General features: G+C 38.2%; 2 protein-coding genes across 4 annotated transcripts in view; both read right to left on the reverse strand.

Annotated features, from left to right (window-relative positions):
- Window positions 1–4508: 4508 nt before the first annotated feature.
- LOC137258002 (E3 ubiquitin-protein ligase TRAF7-like) lies at window positions 4509–17077 on the reverse strand. Of its 2 annotated transcripts, none has more exons than XM_067795531.1 (14): window positions 16832–17077; window positions 16006–16118; window positions 14997–15140; window positions 14683–14780; window positions 14095–14216; window positions 13668–13786; window positions 12983–13085; window positions 11426–11567; window positions 11070–11174; window positions 9603–9680; window positions 9051–9137; window positions 8479–8623; window positions 7749–7897; window positions 4509–7019 (listed from the first exon to the last, which is right to left on the reverse strand). In XM_067795531.1, the coding sequence occupies exons 1-14, from the start codon at window positions 17032–17034 to the stop codon at window positions 6861–6863; spliced, it is 1767 nt and encodes a 588-aa protein (XP_067651632.1). In that variant the 5' UTR covers window positions 17035–17077; the 3' UTR covers window positions 4509–6860. The 2 variants fall into 2 exon arrangements, with proteins under 2 accessions (XP_067651632.1, XP_067651633.1); XM_067795532.1 differs by having other exon boundaries at window positions 8488–8623; window positions 16832–17053.
- The window catches only part of LOC137258001 (zinc finger CCHC domain-containing protein 2-like), a 186741-nt gene continuing 184745 nt past the window's right edge, over window positions 16546–18541 (reverse strand). For both annotated transcript variants that reach the window (XM_067795530.1, XM_067795529.1), the window contains exon 15: window positions 16546–16561. The gene's annotated coding sequence lies outside the window, so the exon portion shown is untranslated. The remainder of the gene's footprint in view (window positions 16562–18541) is intronic.

Raw genomic sequence — 18541 nt, forward strand, 5'->3', positions numbered from 1 at the left:
CCATGAAGCACCAGAAGAGTTCAGAAATTCCAGCGGTGTACATTGAAAATAATACATGGCCTGTAAGTGGGGTTCATTGAAAATATTAGAATAGCGCTTAACCAATCAGAAAGCGACATTCATATGTGAGGTAAGATAATTGAACTAGAATGATGTTCCATGTGAATTCCTTCTCCCTTTTTGGATATTCACTAAACAAACACTTGAGTTTTTAATTTGTTGTTACAATGGTCTGAGTACTAAGATATACTGAGGGGAAAAAAGTAAGGGATCACATGAAAGGACTAGTGTTCCTTTTATCCAAGGCTTTTTGACAAGCTGTGTATCAAATAACTTGAAGTATTGTCCTTGTCAATACAAACTCGGCACCTTCATTATGCTTCCTAGTCATTGTATTAAGGGCTCAAAATTCAGTGGGCCATTCTCATACCTTCATTTTCAAGGTGTAGATTAAGGTGTCTATTCTGTTTAAAAATTCAAGAACTTAAAGACATTCGTCAACCATGGGTTCCTTTGTTTAAGAAACACTGTGTATGCTGAGTACAAAAAGTCTCCACATTTTTTGTTTTCTAACTATATGTTTCCCAGTAATTCTCAAGAAAACAGGTTTTCAGAATAACACGATCAGACAAGGTTGCACAATTTAGGCGACTCAACTTTGCAGTTGAGAGTTGAAATGCAAAGTTATAACAGTTCTTATTTCTGGCAAAATGGGCTGTAGATTTTAAATGGAAATTAGTGTAACATGTATTTAACTGCTATATTATTCTTTGTCTTTGTTACACCTCTGTTAAGAATCTTAAATTCCATTGGTTATTTGGTCCCAAGATGAATCAATACAGTTCAAGTAAAGCTCTAAGGCATGTTAATGTGAGTCATGTGGAGAATACTGTGCTGTCTGCTAGAATGGTGTCTGGAACGAATGATTCTTACATTATGAACAAGAAGTCAATTTCTAGCCAAATATCATTTGGTGCGATCATTTGTAACAAAGCCAAATGTAAAATTATCGTTTTAAACAATATTTGCTGTTATTGTGCATCAATGAGGGGCTCATTGTACATTCCAAATGGAATTTAAATATTTACTACCTGCATTTATAGGAAGGATACAGATGTATTTGACACATTGGTTAGTCAAAAATGGGAATATGGTTGAAGAAACAGTTTTCAAAATTTTCTTGTCCATAAAATAGTGTTTTTGATGTAATTTCTCATGTCATCACCAAATGTTGCTTGTGTTCTTATGTTAAGTCCTGGCTGTGAAGGTCAAGATTCATGAGGAGTAGTAGAGTAGTCTAGCAGTTAAATGTCCACTTGTCATGCTGAAGGTCTGGGTTTCAATTCCTCACATTGGCAAAATGTGTGAAGTCCATTTCTGATGTCCCCGAGATGATATTGCTCGAATAGAACTAAAAGTAGCTTAAAGCCAAACTCACTCAATCACTGTTCATGTGTTAGATTAAAGTAGTTCATTCTCTGTTTCTTTTTGCAATTTCATTAAAATGTGTTTCTTGTTCATCTGAGTGCTTAATGAATTACGAATGTTTTAGAACTGTTCAGTTGATTTAAAGATAAGGATTTTTATTCTGACTGTCCAGAATATCTCTGATTGTAAGTTGTTATATATATCAGATGTAATTTTAGAACTTACAATTTTAATGATGGTAGTTTTATTCCTTTGTGTTATTCCCAAGTTCAATACAATTGACACACCTTGATTGTTAAGTTGTATGCCATATATTACTTGATGTATGGTAGAATGTATGTACAGTTTTGACAATATTTTATTAATGGTATGAGGTTTAACCATTACCACATACACTATTGTTTCAAGATTTTATTGACAATAATATAGGTAATAATTTTTTTGTTTTTAACTATGAAAATAAATTCCTATTTTTTGCTGATTTGGAAAGCAAGTGCAGTCTACAGAAACAAAAAAAGATCTGAAAAAGTTAGCATTTAATTCTAAGCAGTTATTAAATACACTTTATTCAAATTCTCTTTTATAGGTCTATAGTTCGTTTTGTGGGTTTTATTGTTCTGCAGGAATTTTGTGTATTTTCTTTGTGGTGGGTTGGTGGCACAGAGGTATAAGTGACACCTGTCACACTGAGCAGTGAGTTCATTCCCAACACGGATGGAATGTGAGAAGTCAGTCTGAAATTTCCAGTGTGATAACTGCTAGGAGCCCCAAACTTCACTGAACCACTGATTTACTCTGTGATGGTGTGTGGAGTCTTATCTGTATAGACAGTACTACCCTGACAACTGATGGAATGTCCTTGGCTAATTTCTGCTCAGCTTTGTTTTGTCAGTAAGTTATATGAATATTTTCAATTTGTATACGTCACAAATGTTTCTGTTATAACGTTTCCATTTTAACATTAGACCTTCAACTCTGAGCTTTGACAACCTTGTCCACGGAAGTTGAGTTACCCACTGTTTGCTTGTCTGATTTCTACTGAGACACATAGACAAATAGTTTGAAAGGTAAATAACAAGAGGTGTTTGGATCCAGAAATGAAACTGATACACAAGCCAGCTAGATTTCCCTGTTTACAAGAGGTGTTTGGATCCAGAAATGAAACTGATACACAAACCAGCTAGATTTCCCTGTTTACAAGAGGTGTTTGGATCCAGAAATGAAACTGATACACAAGCCAGCTAGATTTCCTTGTTATATGACTTATTTGGCAGAATCTCTTAAGTTGGGCGCATGAATAGTTCAGATGTCCATGATGCCGGAGTTTCACGTATGGAGTAGCATCCTTTAATGGAACCAGAATCCAATGACCATGTTTTTCAAGATTATGCATGATCTGTATCTATTTTGTCCACCTCATTCTGCTCTTATCCCTGTACTGAAAGATGAACCTGAATGTAAGCATATTGTATAAATGTATCGTACATCCAATGTTGTATTATTAGAGCCAAAAACTGCCTGAGCATATGTAATAAGCTGTAATTCATATCCGTTGATGACGATGGTGCTAAGTCATAGCTTGATGTTCCTTTGTATATAGTTGTTGCCAGACTTTGCTTCATGTTGATGCCATATGTGTTCAGCTACGCATTATAGGTTTGATTTACTCTTTTAATGAGTGCAATGGCTTCTAGGTTCCCTGATTCAGTTTGTTGAAGTTATCTACTTTTTTCCTGAAATGACAACAATCCTTTTAAGCTGTAGGTTTTCAGTTATCATAGAAGTCATGTTAAACTGTGAAGTTTATATAACTGTCATTACTCTAGTTGAATGTGAAAGGATATCTAGTATAAACGAAGTCACCAGACCTGCAAAAACTGAACATTGTTCTGTCATAAACATAGTTGTGTCATAAATTATCTCTTAAGTTTTCTTCACTCGATTTCTTAAAACTGTATTTGAAAAATCCTATGAATCGTTGTCTTCAAGAATTATATTTAGTGCTCTGCTGTCAAAGTTTGTCCCCTCAATGAGAAAATACATGAGCATATCCAATTCTTAGTCTCTGTCTATTAATGAGAAAGAATATTGTCACAAGCCAGTAATTAGGCAAGTTCCGAAAAGGCTAAACAGCTACCATATCCACCATAGCTGTCGTCCTCCAACAAGCACCCCTTGACTAAGTTCTAGACAAATCTGTAAAAGAAGCTTATTTGCATCATCTACGAGGACCAAGAATGCAACATGAAAGTCTCTTTCACGTTGTGTATATTATTTTTCATCAAAGAAGAGGTGTAATTATCTTGGAAGATTCACATACTCAAAACAAATTACCAACCCTACACTTGTTTCCCAGGGTTCATGACAGGAAGCACTTCCTGTATCAGCTTACTTGCCTTCCATGACTGATCTTTAGTCCAAACTTGTCCATCCACAAATACACTGGTCGTTGTTTGTTATTTATAAGTCCTGTCTAATTTATTGTCACTCCATACTATCCTTGTATTGCCTTTCTGTTGTAAATAAAATGGATGTCAGAAAAATTCAGATGGATTTCATCATGCATTGTATTTGTTGAAATTATTGATTTGATGCAGTTACCTCAACTGTGATTACCTGCAAAATTGTGAATGTGTCTGAATTGTGAACCTGCATTCTGCATTCATATGAAATGTCATGTTTGTAAATCTTTTTCTAGAATTATTTCTAGATAAAATCTTCCAGCATGAGTATTCATCAAATACTTGTAAAAGTTGCTGTTTAATCAACAATTTTCTTGTTCGGTTTCATACCTGTTCTTCTTTCGTATGATCAAATAAAACACTACCACTGTTTACAAAGACATAATGCCTTTTAGTACAGATTCTAGTATTTGACTACAGGATAGAACTCAAACCAGAAATCTACTGGCATCAGTAGTTAAGTTACAACTGTTTTCATACAATACACATCAGTTATGTGCAAAATTCACCCAAATTTCATGAATACTCATACAAATTCAACTTTCACCTACATTTCCTGTTTATATGGAAATATACATCAAAGGAAATAAAAGTAAAATTGGAAAGACAAATGTGGCATCCAAGATTTTTTTTATTCAAATATGCATCAATCAATTCATTCCTAGAGCATCTTAACACATTTATGTACAGCAGCTCCTACTGAAGAAAGGACATGGGTTTAAATATTCACCAAGAATGTTTTCCTTAAAGTCCATTCACACACATACAAAAACAGAAGCATAGCTATCTCACGTGAACACAATGACATGCTTGTAAAAAATGACTAACAGGATCACATGATCAGACTCACTTTCTGGTTGACACAATGTCATCATATCATTAGATCAATGCTCGTGACGTTGACCATTGGATTGTCTGGTCCAGATTTGATTATTTACAGACCGCCGCCATAGAACTAAGTGTGTCACACTGTGACATAAGGGAATGTCATGAAGCAAATCAGACACGATTCAACAATACTGGTGACTATTTAAACACAATCAGCAATCAAAGTCCATTGCAAACTTCATCCAACTGTAATTCATCAGTATACAATTAAACATACTTTACAATGAAGTAATGTACTTGGTATTATCCTTGCATTAAAATCTCTTCTTGGAACAACGTCCAACTGTCAGACCAGTCAGAATTTATTTTCTAACCTCACTTTGTGTTAGATTTATGTTCCATTCATGAATACAAACAGCAACGATGACGACAGTAAAAATTGATCGGACGGAATGGCATCTTGAAGACTGATTCTCATTTATTAATGTAACATTCTAAACTTGAACACCAATGGTTGGTGGTTAAGAGCAAAACACTGTCAAACCATCCATCCATCCATCCTTCCATCCATCCATCCATCCATCCATCCAAATCACTCAAATCAACCATTACAATACATACAAGGTTTCATGTTTTTGGCAAATATACCTTATGTACACAATCAGATCAGATCACAGGAGTTCTGACAAGACTGGTTCAAACTGGTATTAAACTGGTATTAATAATGAATGACATCATACAAAATTATCAACAACTATGACACAGAAATAAAAGTACCAATATAAAGTACAACACTGTTAAAAAATCATCTTGACATGACATGTTTTTACAAAGTAAATGTGGAATACAAAATATGCCTGAGCAAGCACATCAGAGCACCACTGTAAACAGTGTTTCTGTCATAACATGGTGTGTCAGTGTGATGCAAGACAGGCTTAAATTATGCTTCATTCAGATCGACTAATTTGTACAAAATGTTCTACTGTTTTCATGTTAGTTTTAAAGCAACAACTTCATATGAAAACATGGTTTTACATAACTGATGATAATGTAATCCTTTTTTCTTGACGTCACTGATGACTTTATTTCATGACATTCCAACAAAAAGTCATCTTTGCCTAAGCTTACACTTGACATTGGTTCCTCTTGTACACAGCTGTCAGTGCTCAGCTGATCACACACCAATACTTTAACATAAGTAACATACGACATATTTATAATAGTCTTAGGATATTTCTGTGCAAGGGAGCAGTCATTTTTCTGTATCTTCTCAAAAAAAATATAGTGCAATATGAAGAAAATAATCAGCAACAGAATTACAGATTAACACTAAAAGTTCTTCAAAAACATTTTGGGCTTTTTATTCATTTGGGACAGATAACGTGTTATTGCTCAAAACATGAAATTTAATCCATATGTATTTGTGAACATAGCACCATATGTATTCACATGGAAGATCAGGATTAATTCTCATTGATACAAACACATCTGATAAGTTTAACTCCTCAAAGGTTGTCCATTTTATAAATTATTCAGATCAAACAGATCAAAATGTTCCTTCACAATACATTATCTCTCAGGAAAAAGATTTCAACAAAATTGTTTTAAAATGGTGTTAACAATACAAAATTGGATCGATGAAAACATATCTGTTTTGTATGTAACAACTGTTTGTCTGATTACATGTGACTATGTAAGTTGTTGACCAATGAGAATGAGTGAATACTGTGATAATGTCACAAGAAGTGATTCTGTCACCAGCAGCTGACATTACGTCCTCATGTGCAGGGGCAGTTAGATATGTTCCTTTTGTGAGTAAAGATCTGTTTCATGATCTTCTGGGGGCGGTTGGGTAGCCTAGTGGATAAAGCATTCGCTTGTCACGCTGAAGTCCCGGGTTCGATTCCCCACATGAGCACAATGAGTGAAGCCCATTTTCTGGTGTCCCCCGCTGTGATATCACTGGAATATTGCTAAAAGCAGAGTAAAACTACACTCACTCATGATCTTCTGAACCAGTTAGAACTACTATCCATGCTGTGTGTGAAGATCCATGTTTCATGATCTTCTGATCCGGTTAGAACTGTCCATGTTGCAGCTGGAAATATCCGAACACCTTTATTTCATGGTCTTCTGACCCGGTTAGAACTGCCCATGTTGTAGCTGGAAATATCTGAACACCTTTATTTCATGGTCTTCCGACCCAGACAACAGAATATTGCCATACAATGTCAAGGTGTTCACACTGGCCTGGTGGCGCGATAGGGTCTGGATCGGCAGCATCTTCTCCAGACTCCACAACTGGAAATGTAAGAAGCAACGATAGCATGATTCGTATCACACATTTCAGTTTACATTTAGGTCAGGGACCCATGAAAATTAGGGTTAGAAATAGTCTTAAGCAACCCTTGCCTGTCATAAGAAACGATGGGATTGACTGGTCAGGCTCGCACACATGTCATTGTATCTCAATTGCATAAATCGATGCTCATGCTGTTGATCACTGAATTGTCTGTCAAAACTTAATTATTTACATATAGCTGGAATATTGCTTAGTGCAAAGTTCAACAACAAACCAAACATTATTTAGGTCAGTGAATGTTGGGTGAAGCACTGTATCCTGCAACTGGCGTCCTGGCCCAGCAAACCCTGGGATAACAGCTTCAACAACAATCAACTTCGCTGATGACACACAATCAGTCCTGTCCTTCACCAATTGTCTTTTTCCCCTCCCCCACGGGATTTTTCCTCACCCTCTGGCTTTTTCCTCTTACACTGACTTTTCCTCTACCTTTCCTCTACTTTTCCTTCCCACACTGTCTTTTCATCTACCCCACTGGCTTTTGCCCTCCCCCACTTGTTTTATCCCTCTCTCGCTGACGTTTTCCTCCCACACTGACTTTTTCTCCCCTACTGGCATTTCTCTCCAAAACTGGCTTTTTTCCCCTCCTTCTGACTGTTTCTTGCCTATTGTCTTTTTCCCTCATCTACAGATTCTCTCCCTTAAAGCACAGTCCATGAGAGAGTTACCTGCACATTACTGTCATGTGACCCAGAAAACAGGAAGCGGCCTGACGGAGGCACAGCTAGTGATGTCACAGTCCCAATATGGCCACACAAGTTGGTCACGTGTTCATGGGTGGTAGCATCAAATAACTGAATGTTCTGGTTGTATGTTCCTGAGAAGAAATGTAGGAATATTATTCTTTCTATCGCTGAATGGGCTACACTTGTAGCAAGATCATCTACCTTAAATCCATGTTTGCTTAAGTATCTGTCTATAAGATGGTACCAGTTAACATTTTGGATTTAGCATACAAAGTCGGACATACAACAATGTGACAGTGGGAAGCTGTATTTCTGCCCTGAACCTAACAATTTTCCAAAAATCTACATTCTCAGTCCTAGAGATATATCTACAAATCTTTTTCACTGCTGGACATACATACCTTGATAATACTGGTGCGATACAATCTGTATAACAATTGGGATACTATACTGTACTAATATATTTAAACTACTTTGTTACATATCATGCACTATTTTCTACAGATTTCAAATAATTGATATTATGACTGGGTGAAATATAACTGCTAGCAACTAGATTAGTTGTGCCATAAGAGAGTTGGAGGTCAGAGTATTGTTTTTTGTTGAATTCGTTCGCCAGGAACCCAGTAATAGTCAAGCAGTTATGTGTTATGAACCACAGAATATAGTACTAGCTGCAGATACAGAGAAATAAGCCATGCAGACGCCATACCTGCATTACCTGCGATGATGTAAGTCTGTGTGACAGCCAAGGAGTGGACTGACCCAAACTGATGCTCGATGGTGCCCAATGCTGCAAAGGAGTCTGTGCAGTCCCAGACGTTGATGGCGTTGTGAGAGCCACTGTAAAGCTTGTCCTGAAATGCATCTCACATCAAACAACCTCTTCATGGTAACTGAACTGCAGTCGTCTTATGTCAGCAAAGCTGAAGCCATGAGGACTGGCAAAGCAGAAGGCTAGTTGTTCAAACAATCAAATAAAGTCTAATAAAAAATGTTAAAACATTGCACGTTATCACCTTGACAAAAATTTGTCTGCAAGGGGCCTACTGTCTTGGGTAGGGGATCTGTATTAGTGGGCATTGATCAAAACAGTAACTGTGAATTTGCTGTTGCCTGCAGATAGGACAAGAGCTAAGCAAACAGGTCTGAGCAGACGCCAATCTGACTTGACCAAGAGAAGCAACTGCACAACAAATTAAACAACCCAGCTCCACCGGTATCAATAACATGACATTTCCTATGCATGATGAAGCCGATCATTATCCATCATTAAAAACTCACCTTCTTATAGCTGAAGGCTAGAGCCCTGACCCAGTGGTGCAGACCAGATAAAACCTGTTTTAAGGCAAGCGTCTTCTGTTCCCAAACCTGTCCAGGATAACCAAATGTCACTTATCACAAATTTCAAACAAAATTTCAATATTCTAGAACATTTTCACATCTACATACATAACATGGTGATGGAACTAATTATGTTGAATGTATGTTTGACTTTACAAATGACATTTTTCAAAGATATTACTACAAGACTACGGTATTTATTGTGGATGCTAGTAGGTGAATGCGTGAGTATGGTTTTACCCTGCTTTTAGCAATGCCACAGCAGAACTGGACTTCATACATTGTACCTATATGGGGAATTCAACCCATGTTTCCAGCATGACAAGTGGAAGCTTCAACAGTTAGGCCAACCTACTGCCCCAGAGATTTTAAGGAAACACCTAAGTGCCTTCAGAGGTTGCAGAACAACACAAAGATATCAAGGTAGAATAGGCACGCACAAAGGTAACTATCACTGTATTTTTTATTAGTTAGGTTGCAAGGCAACAATACCTTGATGAGAGAGAATGACGAGGTAAAGAGGTATTCTTTGGTTGTTGTCATGGCACAGATGATGTTGTCATGGGCATTCTGTCAACACAAATACATGCAAACAGTTCATAGAGAAGCATATTTTCTGGTACACTTATTTAGAAGAAGGATAAAGTTATCCAAAATAGAATACACTTTGTTAACCTTTAAAGCACAAATAGCCCAAGCCATTATACACTGCAGTCAGCATTGCTAGATCTATGCTTATAGAAATCTGGGCTATAAAAAGCCCAGGGCTATCTGTGAAATTGTTACACAGTTCTTGATTTCAAAATAAAACACAAATTTTAAAGAGAATGTCTAACAGCTTTTCATCATGTGTATTCCATCTGACTATATATGCAGCTTGTCTAAATGACATGACTGTAATGTACACATGGGAAAGATACACAGATAAGACTGACAAAAGCGACACCTGTCACTTTTCAATGATGTCATACAATTAGGTCATATGACTACGCTCACAATGACTGTAAATAATTGAGTCAGGGGCAGGAGGAATAGTGATTGGCTGGAATATCAATGATCCACACTGTGGCTGTTGGGGCAGCATGACCTGCTTTCTACAAAATATCTGACCATCTGATGCACAAACAGAGACCGAGGCCTGGATGTAGCTAGACTCCCACCCAAGGACATCAACAGGATGTCATTGTGGGAATGGCATCTTACGACAGTGGAATGCTACAGGAGTTGCCTCAAATCACAAAATCTGAATTTTAAACCAAGTCACATCTTTATTCCTGAAATAATGGGTTAATGACTGGAAGAAACACATCAAGCAAATGGTATTTTACACAGCAGTGAGCAAGGTTTCATATTAACCTGTAAATAGCCAAGTGGAGGTCTTGCAGAGACAGCCAGCAACTACCCACAACTGATAGTGACACTCAGATATAGTCTATAGTCTACTGCAACATGGTATTGCAATAGCGATAGTCTATTGCAACCACCTTTTGCAATAGTTTTTTGTTTCCTTGAATTGTTTCATTTGAAGTCATTTCACAAATGATTGTATAGTTTATATCAAATAAATTAAAGAAATTTCAGTCACTTTAAACAACTTACAGGAAACTTGACACCGAGATCAAATGAACAGTTAAAACAACTCAATGGAGCTGCAAGTTGGCACTCAAACATCCTGTATTTTGTGATGAACATTTATCTACAGAAGTTAATTACTAAACCCTTGACAATCACCCATATTTCTGATGCACTGAAAGTCTTTCGTTTCTACCATCGACTAACTGCTATCAGAGACTCAACAAACGCAATCACGGTCATATTGATAGTTCAATGCATTGTTATACCTTTGTAAGAGGTGATGGGAGGTCAGGCTTGGGACACCAGAAATGGGCTTTACACATTGTACCCATGTGAGTAATCAAAACACAGACCTGTTATCCCCTACTGCAATGACAGACATACCTCCAGTGTCTTCACACTCCCACCATTCTCAGTATCCCAGACTCGGATAGTGTTGTCGTCTCCAGCCGTGTACAAATACCCACCACTGACTGCCGAACAGTAGACCTGAAGGATAATAAGTATGTAACTAACCTTAAACAGTGGATTTAGGGTAATGATACTGCTTTAGTCCTGTATTGCACATCCTGCACATTCCGTATCCGAAAACTGTAAAGATAAGAGGCTTGGTAGGAATTTGCAATTAGCTGTATCAGAAGACTTGCAGTTTATACCATTATTGATAAAATCCAAGGAAATACACTTCTACAGGAGAACGAGGTCTTAAAAACATCCCCTCACCCCTCAATACAACTTACACTTGCTGTGTGTCCACTGAGGGTCTGTATGCAGCCTCTAGCCAACTGGTCCAAGTCCCACACCTTAATCTGACCGTCTGCTCCTGAACTGTACAGCCGGCCTTTGTAGGCAGTCAAACACCACACTACATCCTGGTGGCCCCTGGAACAAACATATTCACATTACAGGATGTCTACCCTATAAGACAGTCACATATTATACTATGTTCTGACTATCCACGGAACAGTCACACATTGCATGATGTCTGATAATTAATAAACCAAGCAAGCTGCTTTTAATGAAACTCATGAATTATTCTGGTGTCACTTCTGCTGGTCAAATACCAGAACAAGTCATTCATTTCTTTGTGTAGCATTTTAGATGTTGAGAAGTATAATTTTGAACAAACCTTATGGAAAAAAAACTTCTTTTATTTAAGAAGAAGTGTTTGCCACTAATATGGATATGTTCCTCATCACAAAAGAAGAATGAAATGTTTGAAAAAAGTTTACTGCTTTTGTGGTCACATACACAATGCATGAAGTAACTGGTGTCTGCATAAGCACTCAGTGTAGCCTGTCAACATAACTGAAGACACTTGGCGCAATGTTTTATGAGCTATCACATTTACATAAGCTTGAAAAGTGGTCAAAGTGTCGTGGGGACCTTGAAGATAAGGTCATGACAATCGACTGGTGTCTGCATAATCCCCCAGTGTAAGCATAATTCCTCAATGTAAGCTGTCACCAAATTTGAAGACATTGGGTACAACAGTTCATGAGATATTGCCTTAACAAGAGTTGAAATGTGGTCATGGTGACCTTGAAGATAATTTCAAGCTCACCAACATCGACTGGTGTCTCCATAATCCCCCAATGTAAGCTGCTACCAAATTTGAAGACATTGAGTACAACAGTTCATGAGATATTGCGTTAACAAGACTTGGGACGTCCGTATGTACATATATACACCACTGAATACATAGTCCCTCATTTAGCACTGCAGCAGGGGACAATAATAAAAGTTATTATCAATAAAGTTTGTTCAACATAGTCATTCATTTCACAAAATGGTATCACAGGAGTCATTGGTATTCTATCAGTCATCAGGTCTGGGACAAGACATTATAACATAGACTGTTCACAACAAAAAATGGTATCAAACTTTAACAGATCAATTCCACATTACACGTGAAAATCATATGGATTTTTTAGGTTGAAACCTGAGCAAACAGACGTGTGAAGATCTGGGGTAGAATAGGCCTTCAGCAACAAAACTGGGCACAACATAAAAGGCAACTATGCTTGTCATAAGAGGCAATTAACAGGATCGGGTGGTCAGGCCTGCTGACTTGGTTGACATATTGAAGTTACTCACCAGTGTAAATAATCAAAGCAGGTGTCATAGAAGACACCTAAATGGTCATCTGTACCATTGATATATAGCAGACATCCAATCTCAGTGTTAAAATCTGTCTGGGATACAAACCATCACTGCTACATAGCCCCAGGTCTTGTAACACAAGTCTGATTTTAGCTGTTTGAGCACAGACACTGGATGTTTGGTAAGAGACTCACCTGAGTGTTCCTATGCACTTGAACTGAAATGGCATCTCCCATTTCTCATACTTGTGAACTTCATTCGGGCTACTGGGGGAAGACATCCTCCGTCTTCGTACACCTGGAAAGACAGCATGTGTCATAGAAGTGAAACAGGCGAAAACATGCTTAGTAGACCCTCTACAACAGGTACTCCCTTCCTAAATTCAGTATAACTCGTTCTGTGGGGAAATGAAACATGACCACTATCCTTTTATGCCCTGAAAAACAAGATAATGTGAACAACTGTTGGAAACTGCTGCATGCTGAACGGCTTCCTGTCGGTGTAATAGATCTTTGTTCTAATTAATAGTGGACTGGTGGAACCACTGGATCTGCTGGTCACACTGAACCACAACTCCGTCTTCATCATTATCTGTCCTTTCACTAAACTCAACCAGTTTTCTCTTCCATGATTTGATTCAACAGCTTTATAATCATTCAGCATTTCATGTCAGGCTCAATACAAAGCAGACGTGTCATTAGGATCACAGGGCTTTATCTTAATAACATGGAGTGACAGCAAGGTAATCTTTCAGTTGTCTAAACTTCAAAGATGGAACACTAACCTTGACCAAAGGAAAGGTAACTCCGGTCTGAGAGACACATTTCCTGCTCATGGCTGCTCAAATCATTCTCCTGTATGAGCTGAAAGGTGACTTACCTGTTGAGGACTCTGCAAGTGACACCTGTGAACCGAAGGAGACAGGCCTCCGGGTGTTGAGCAAGGATTCCACAGTCGCATGTAGGTCATTGTACTTCTGTTGAAGGGCCTTGACACAACTGTAACAGTGCTTGATCTGATCATGTTTGTTGACACTTAATAAACAAATAAACAACATGTACTGCATGGCTTATAATACAGACAGCCCAACAGATTCACAGTTGTTGAAATGTAGATGTCTATGAGACCTGCTGGATATATCAATGTCCAAATTGAACTTGTATTACATTTTTGCACAGTTTTTCATCAAAAAGAAACAACTGGGTACACATTGTACCAGTTTCTGTAAGTACAAGCTACAAGTAAACAATGTTTGTTAGCCTAGTATTCATGTCAAACTTGAAGTTCAATAGATTCTTCTCCTCACCTGTTGCATGTGCTGAGCTGGGAGGTCATCTCGTCTCGCACAGACTCAAGGTCAACCACACGCTTCGTTAAAGTGGACACCTTCTCTTCCAGCTTCTGATTCGTTTGTTGTAGATTTGCTATCTAGAGTAAGACAATGATACGACATCTATAACATCTCATCCAACCATGACCCCCAAATTCAGCTGAACAACAATTGATAATGATTGGTCTTGACAAAGACAGAAGATATGGTATAACACCCTGGTCATAGTGCCACCATTTGTCTAGGAGAAAATATGACATTATATCCAGGGCAGCATCACGAACAGCTAGGACAGTTAGCAAGCACTAGTTGCATGTATATGAACACTCTATAAATATCCTATAGTAATAAAAAAAATAAGACACCAAGAAAACAAGAGCCAAATCCATTTAACGATGGAAAAGTTACTTTCTAAACAACTATTATGCATGACTCTCCCCAAAGAAACTGTTTTCAGAAAATACTTAACAACAAAGTCCAGACAAACATAGGGCTTAGAGGTGCAGCCTACATCGTAAATGATGTTCCAGTGGACATAATGGAGGGCAATGAAGGGCCACCTACCTTCTGTATGACCTCTGGTCCGAGACTGTTAGAGTCCTGGTACCCACATGACCGGACATGCCCCTCCACACTGACCGGCGTCCCCGTAAATTCACATCCTACAACATGATAACAGAAGGACAAAGAGAATCCCAGCAATGGGAAATGAAGATTATTTTTTGTACAGCGGCAACATGATTGACTGAAATGTTTTTTTGTAAATGGGATTCAATTCTTCCACATCTTTTGGACAGACGTGTAATTACAGCTGTCAAAATTGGTTCTTCTTAGGTTTTATTAGCAGTATTCGAGGGTTTAACTATGGAAGGACTTACCTTTATCCTTGTATATACACGGAGTATAGGGACACTGCTGTAAATGGCGCTGGACCTCATTTCGACGGAATGTTCCGCATTCTCCAGCATTTGGACAATTGACTATTGCAAACAGACAATCTTGCTCATGTTCTTCACGCTTTCCTGGAATTGTAACAAGATGGGACATGTTTACGCAAAACTGAACCAATACCAGTTTTCACATTCACCATGTTTCAACAATAATAGGTGAATAATATTATGCTGAAATAGGATTTGCCAGGGAGCATATACCGGTATATGGTCTCTGGATATGAAAACATGAAACAGAGTACTTTTGATGTCAGAAAAACATGAAAGCAGCATTCATTTTTCATAATGACAGGTTATAGACTAACATCACATACTTCCTGCATATCTACTTTTAATAATTGTATATGGTCAGTGTTTGAAAAACATATAAAAATCTTTTTCAGTATGGCTGCCATGACAGGCCCTAGCAGACGACTAAAATGTGATTCCTTATACCACATAATTACTGCAAATCTATGTGAGTTTAGGTTTATGCGCACTCGCCAATATTCCAACTACATGGTGGCGGTCTTTAAATAATTCAGTCTGGATAAGACAATCCAGTGATTAGCACGAACATCGATGTGCACAATTTGGATACAATGACATTTGTCAACCAGGTGCCTGACCAGCCAATCCCAATTGTCACCTCTTACGGCAAGCATGGGTTACTGAAAATCAATTCTAACTCAGATCTTCATGGGTGCATATATAGCAGATGAAAACAGAAAAAATAAACAGTTCAAATTCCAAATAGTGGGGTTCAAGGGTGCTAAAAAACCAATGAAATGAAGAAGCCAATCCCGTTTCAGCCGTCTAAAAAAGCCCAGTACCATGGTTTTCAGGATGCCATTGTGCAGTACACTGTAGGCCAAATGTCAAGACATTTCTACTCTTGCTGATCAGGGTGCATGCCAGCTACATGCCAGTGCACTAGCTTGGACTTCTCGATACATACCCATTTGAATCTTCTCTGGACATCCACTGGGATCTTCTTGCCAGCCATCTCCATCTTTGATGAGTCCATAGCGGCAGAAGATCAACAGGTCATCAATCTGGCCTACCACAAGTCTGAGGAGACCGAAAACAGACCAAATACAATCTGTACAAAAGTATGACATGGGTTGTGACTGACGCAACTATGACATACATCAGATGTAATTCATGAACATTTTTTCAAGATTAATCACATAACCATTGATACTTATGACAAACTTACTTTTATGCATCTTATGTAGTTATAAACCCCAGGGTTTTCATGTATGTAAACAATATTTGGAAAGTTTTCCGCCCGTGTCAGTCCCTTAATTTGCAAGGCTAGGTTCTCATTCTGTGTGTCTTCTGTATATTTTCTCCCTCAACGTTATCATTTAGGTGGGATACTGCGAGAAGTCTTACCAACAAGACTTAAGTGACGCTGACTAGCAAACAAACTGGCAATCAACTTGCAAATTAGACATCTGACCTCAACTTTTAACGATTGCTACCTGCTTAATGTCACCCATGTTATCAACCTGTATATTTGTCGTCACTCTCTCTCAGTTAATGAATTCATAATGGAACATCCGTTTTCTTCCCCCTGTCAGCATGAACAACTGTAAAATATGCCACTAAGCTTTTCATAAAAGACCTTATTTCTTAAATAAGCCACAGTTTCAAAAATGTATGTGAGACGCCAAACCCACAGCGATACCAAAGTGTATAGGACCTCATCGGCTAAGGGTGTTAATATTCACTGAGTAACGAAAATCTATGATGTACGAAAAGATATATTCTGATGATACCTGTTGATAACCAGCTGATTGGTGTCACAGTGCGCGTTGTCGACGGGACAGTGGGTTGTGGAAAAAGCACACTTCCTGCAGAATGTGTGTCCACATCGTATGTTGATGACGGGATCTTTATATAACGTCCTACAAACAGGACAGTGTAGATGGCTGCTGACTTCGTCAACGATCTTGGTTGGAACACTCACATCGTCTTCCATTGCACATTATCTTTACTTCCGTGTTTCAATGAAGGGATGTCTCTTTGATTATTTTTCGTTAAATGTAACAAGTGCACATAAAAGGACCACTATGTAAAATTGTTGAAGAAAATCACTTATGTATAAAATATTAATTTATCAGAACTGAATGTGAGGATACACGGTATGCCCATGCGTTCGAATGTATGAAGCAGAAAACGATAAAAATGATTACTCCCCTACAGCGGGAAATTCGCGAGGATTTCCCTTGCAAACCACGTAGCCAAGTTTCATGAGTAGATATAGTATTTCATATAGAGACACGAAACACCGTGCCGGTTCTACATATGGCTTGGCAAGCATTTATACTGAACAATAAAAGAAACGTAACTGTTGGTTTTTACGAAGTTTTTAAATGTATATAGAACACCTAAACATGAACGCTTACTTTTATGAGATTTAATTCATATTTCAAATTTGTGTTTCTTTTGCTGTTCAATACATCACTGATGCCGCGCAGTGGCTTCGTGGATAGTGTTTCGGTTCGTCGAGCAGTCAAACAATTAGCAAAATTAACTCGATGAGAAAAAAAAAATATTAATATTGTAAGCTCTAAATTTCGGCAACTGACAACAGGATTGGCTATTTGAATACTCAGTTGTTACAGGGACCATATAATAAATTTATTAATCTTTTCAAATCTTCCGGTTTAGAATTGGTCTTCAGCAAGTCATACTTGTCGTAAGAGGCGACTGGCGGGATCGGATGGTCAAGATCGCTGACTTGGTTGAATCATGATATCGCATCCCAAATGCCTATGTAGATGCTTATGATGTCAGTCACTGGACTCTGTCCAGACAGACCCCCGCCCTAGAGCCGGACACTTGTTGAATTCGGCATTAAACAACAAACAGACAAATGCAGTCAATTCTTTTATTCCAAGACGTTGTGTGTGTAAGTCAGGGCATTATGTTCTTGGCAAGGTAAACCACAGAGTCCACTGAAGCCTCTGTTCATGGCAACAGTTGTTGACTGGCGTGTTTGCTTGTATGATGTCACGCGACACTCTGCAATTTTCCGGCTATACGACAGCAGTTTGTAAATTATCCAATCTGGACCAGAACAACCAGTGATTGACATTTATGAGCACTCATATACGCAGTGGGATTACCGCTTGGCGTTCTACACATTTCCTTTCAATCAGTACTACATGGTGCATTAATCCTTCCTATCCCATTTAGGAAAACACTGTACGTACCACACAGGTAACAGCAATCACAGCCAATATTGACTGTAGGTAGAGACGCACGTACAGGTAAGGACCGTGTATAAGTGCTGTAACGTATAAAACCCTTTTTTGTCCTCAGTGTCTGCAAATAATATTCAATCCTTAAATACAACCAGAGACATCCCAGGGATGTGATGCTAATTTGAGGATACGTCGGGCCAGGTGCTCAAAATAAATAGTGTCCCAGAAATGTACATATCTTTTGTTGATTCAGTTGCACAGATTTAAATCTCTTGGTAT

The sequence above is a fragment of the Haliotis asinina genome, chromosome 12 (assembly GCF_037392515.1).
Source record: "Haliotis asinina isolate JCU_RB_2024 chromosome 12, JCU_Hal_asi_v2, whole genome shotgun sequence".
Lineage (NCBI taxonomy): Eukaryota > Metazoa > Mollusca > Gastropoda > Lepetellida > Haliotidae > Haliotis > Haliotis asinina.

What these genes read in the sequence shown, in the direction of transcription:
- LOC137258002 (XM_067795531.1), bottom strand. Translation starts at nt 17,034, where the DNA reads ATGGAAGACGATGTGAGTGTTCCAACCAAGATCGTTGACGAAGTCAGC. An exon ending in GTGTATATACAAGGATAAAG is followed by an intron (nt 14,781 to 14,996) that starts GTAAGTCCTTCC and finishes ATCATGTTGTAG; the next exon opens with GATGTGAATTTACGGGGACG. An exon ending in GGAGTGTGAAGACACTGGAG is followed by an intron (nt 9,681 to 11,069) that starts GTATGTCTGTCA and finishes TTGTGTTGACAG; the next exon opens with AATGCCCATGACAACATCAT.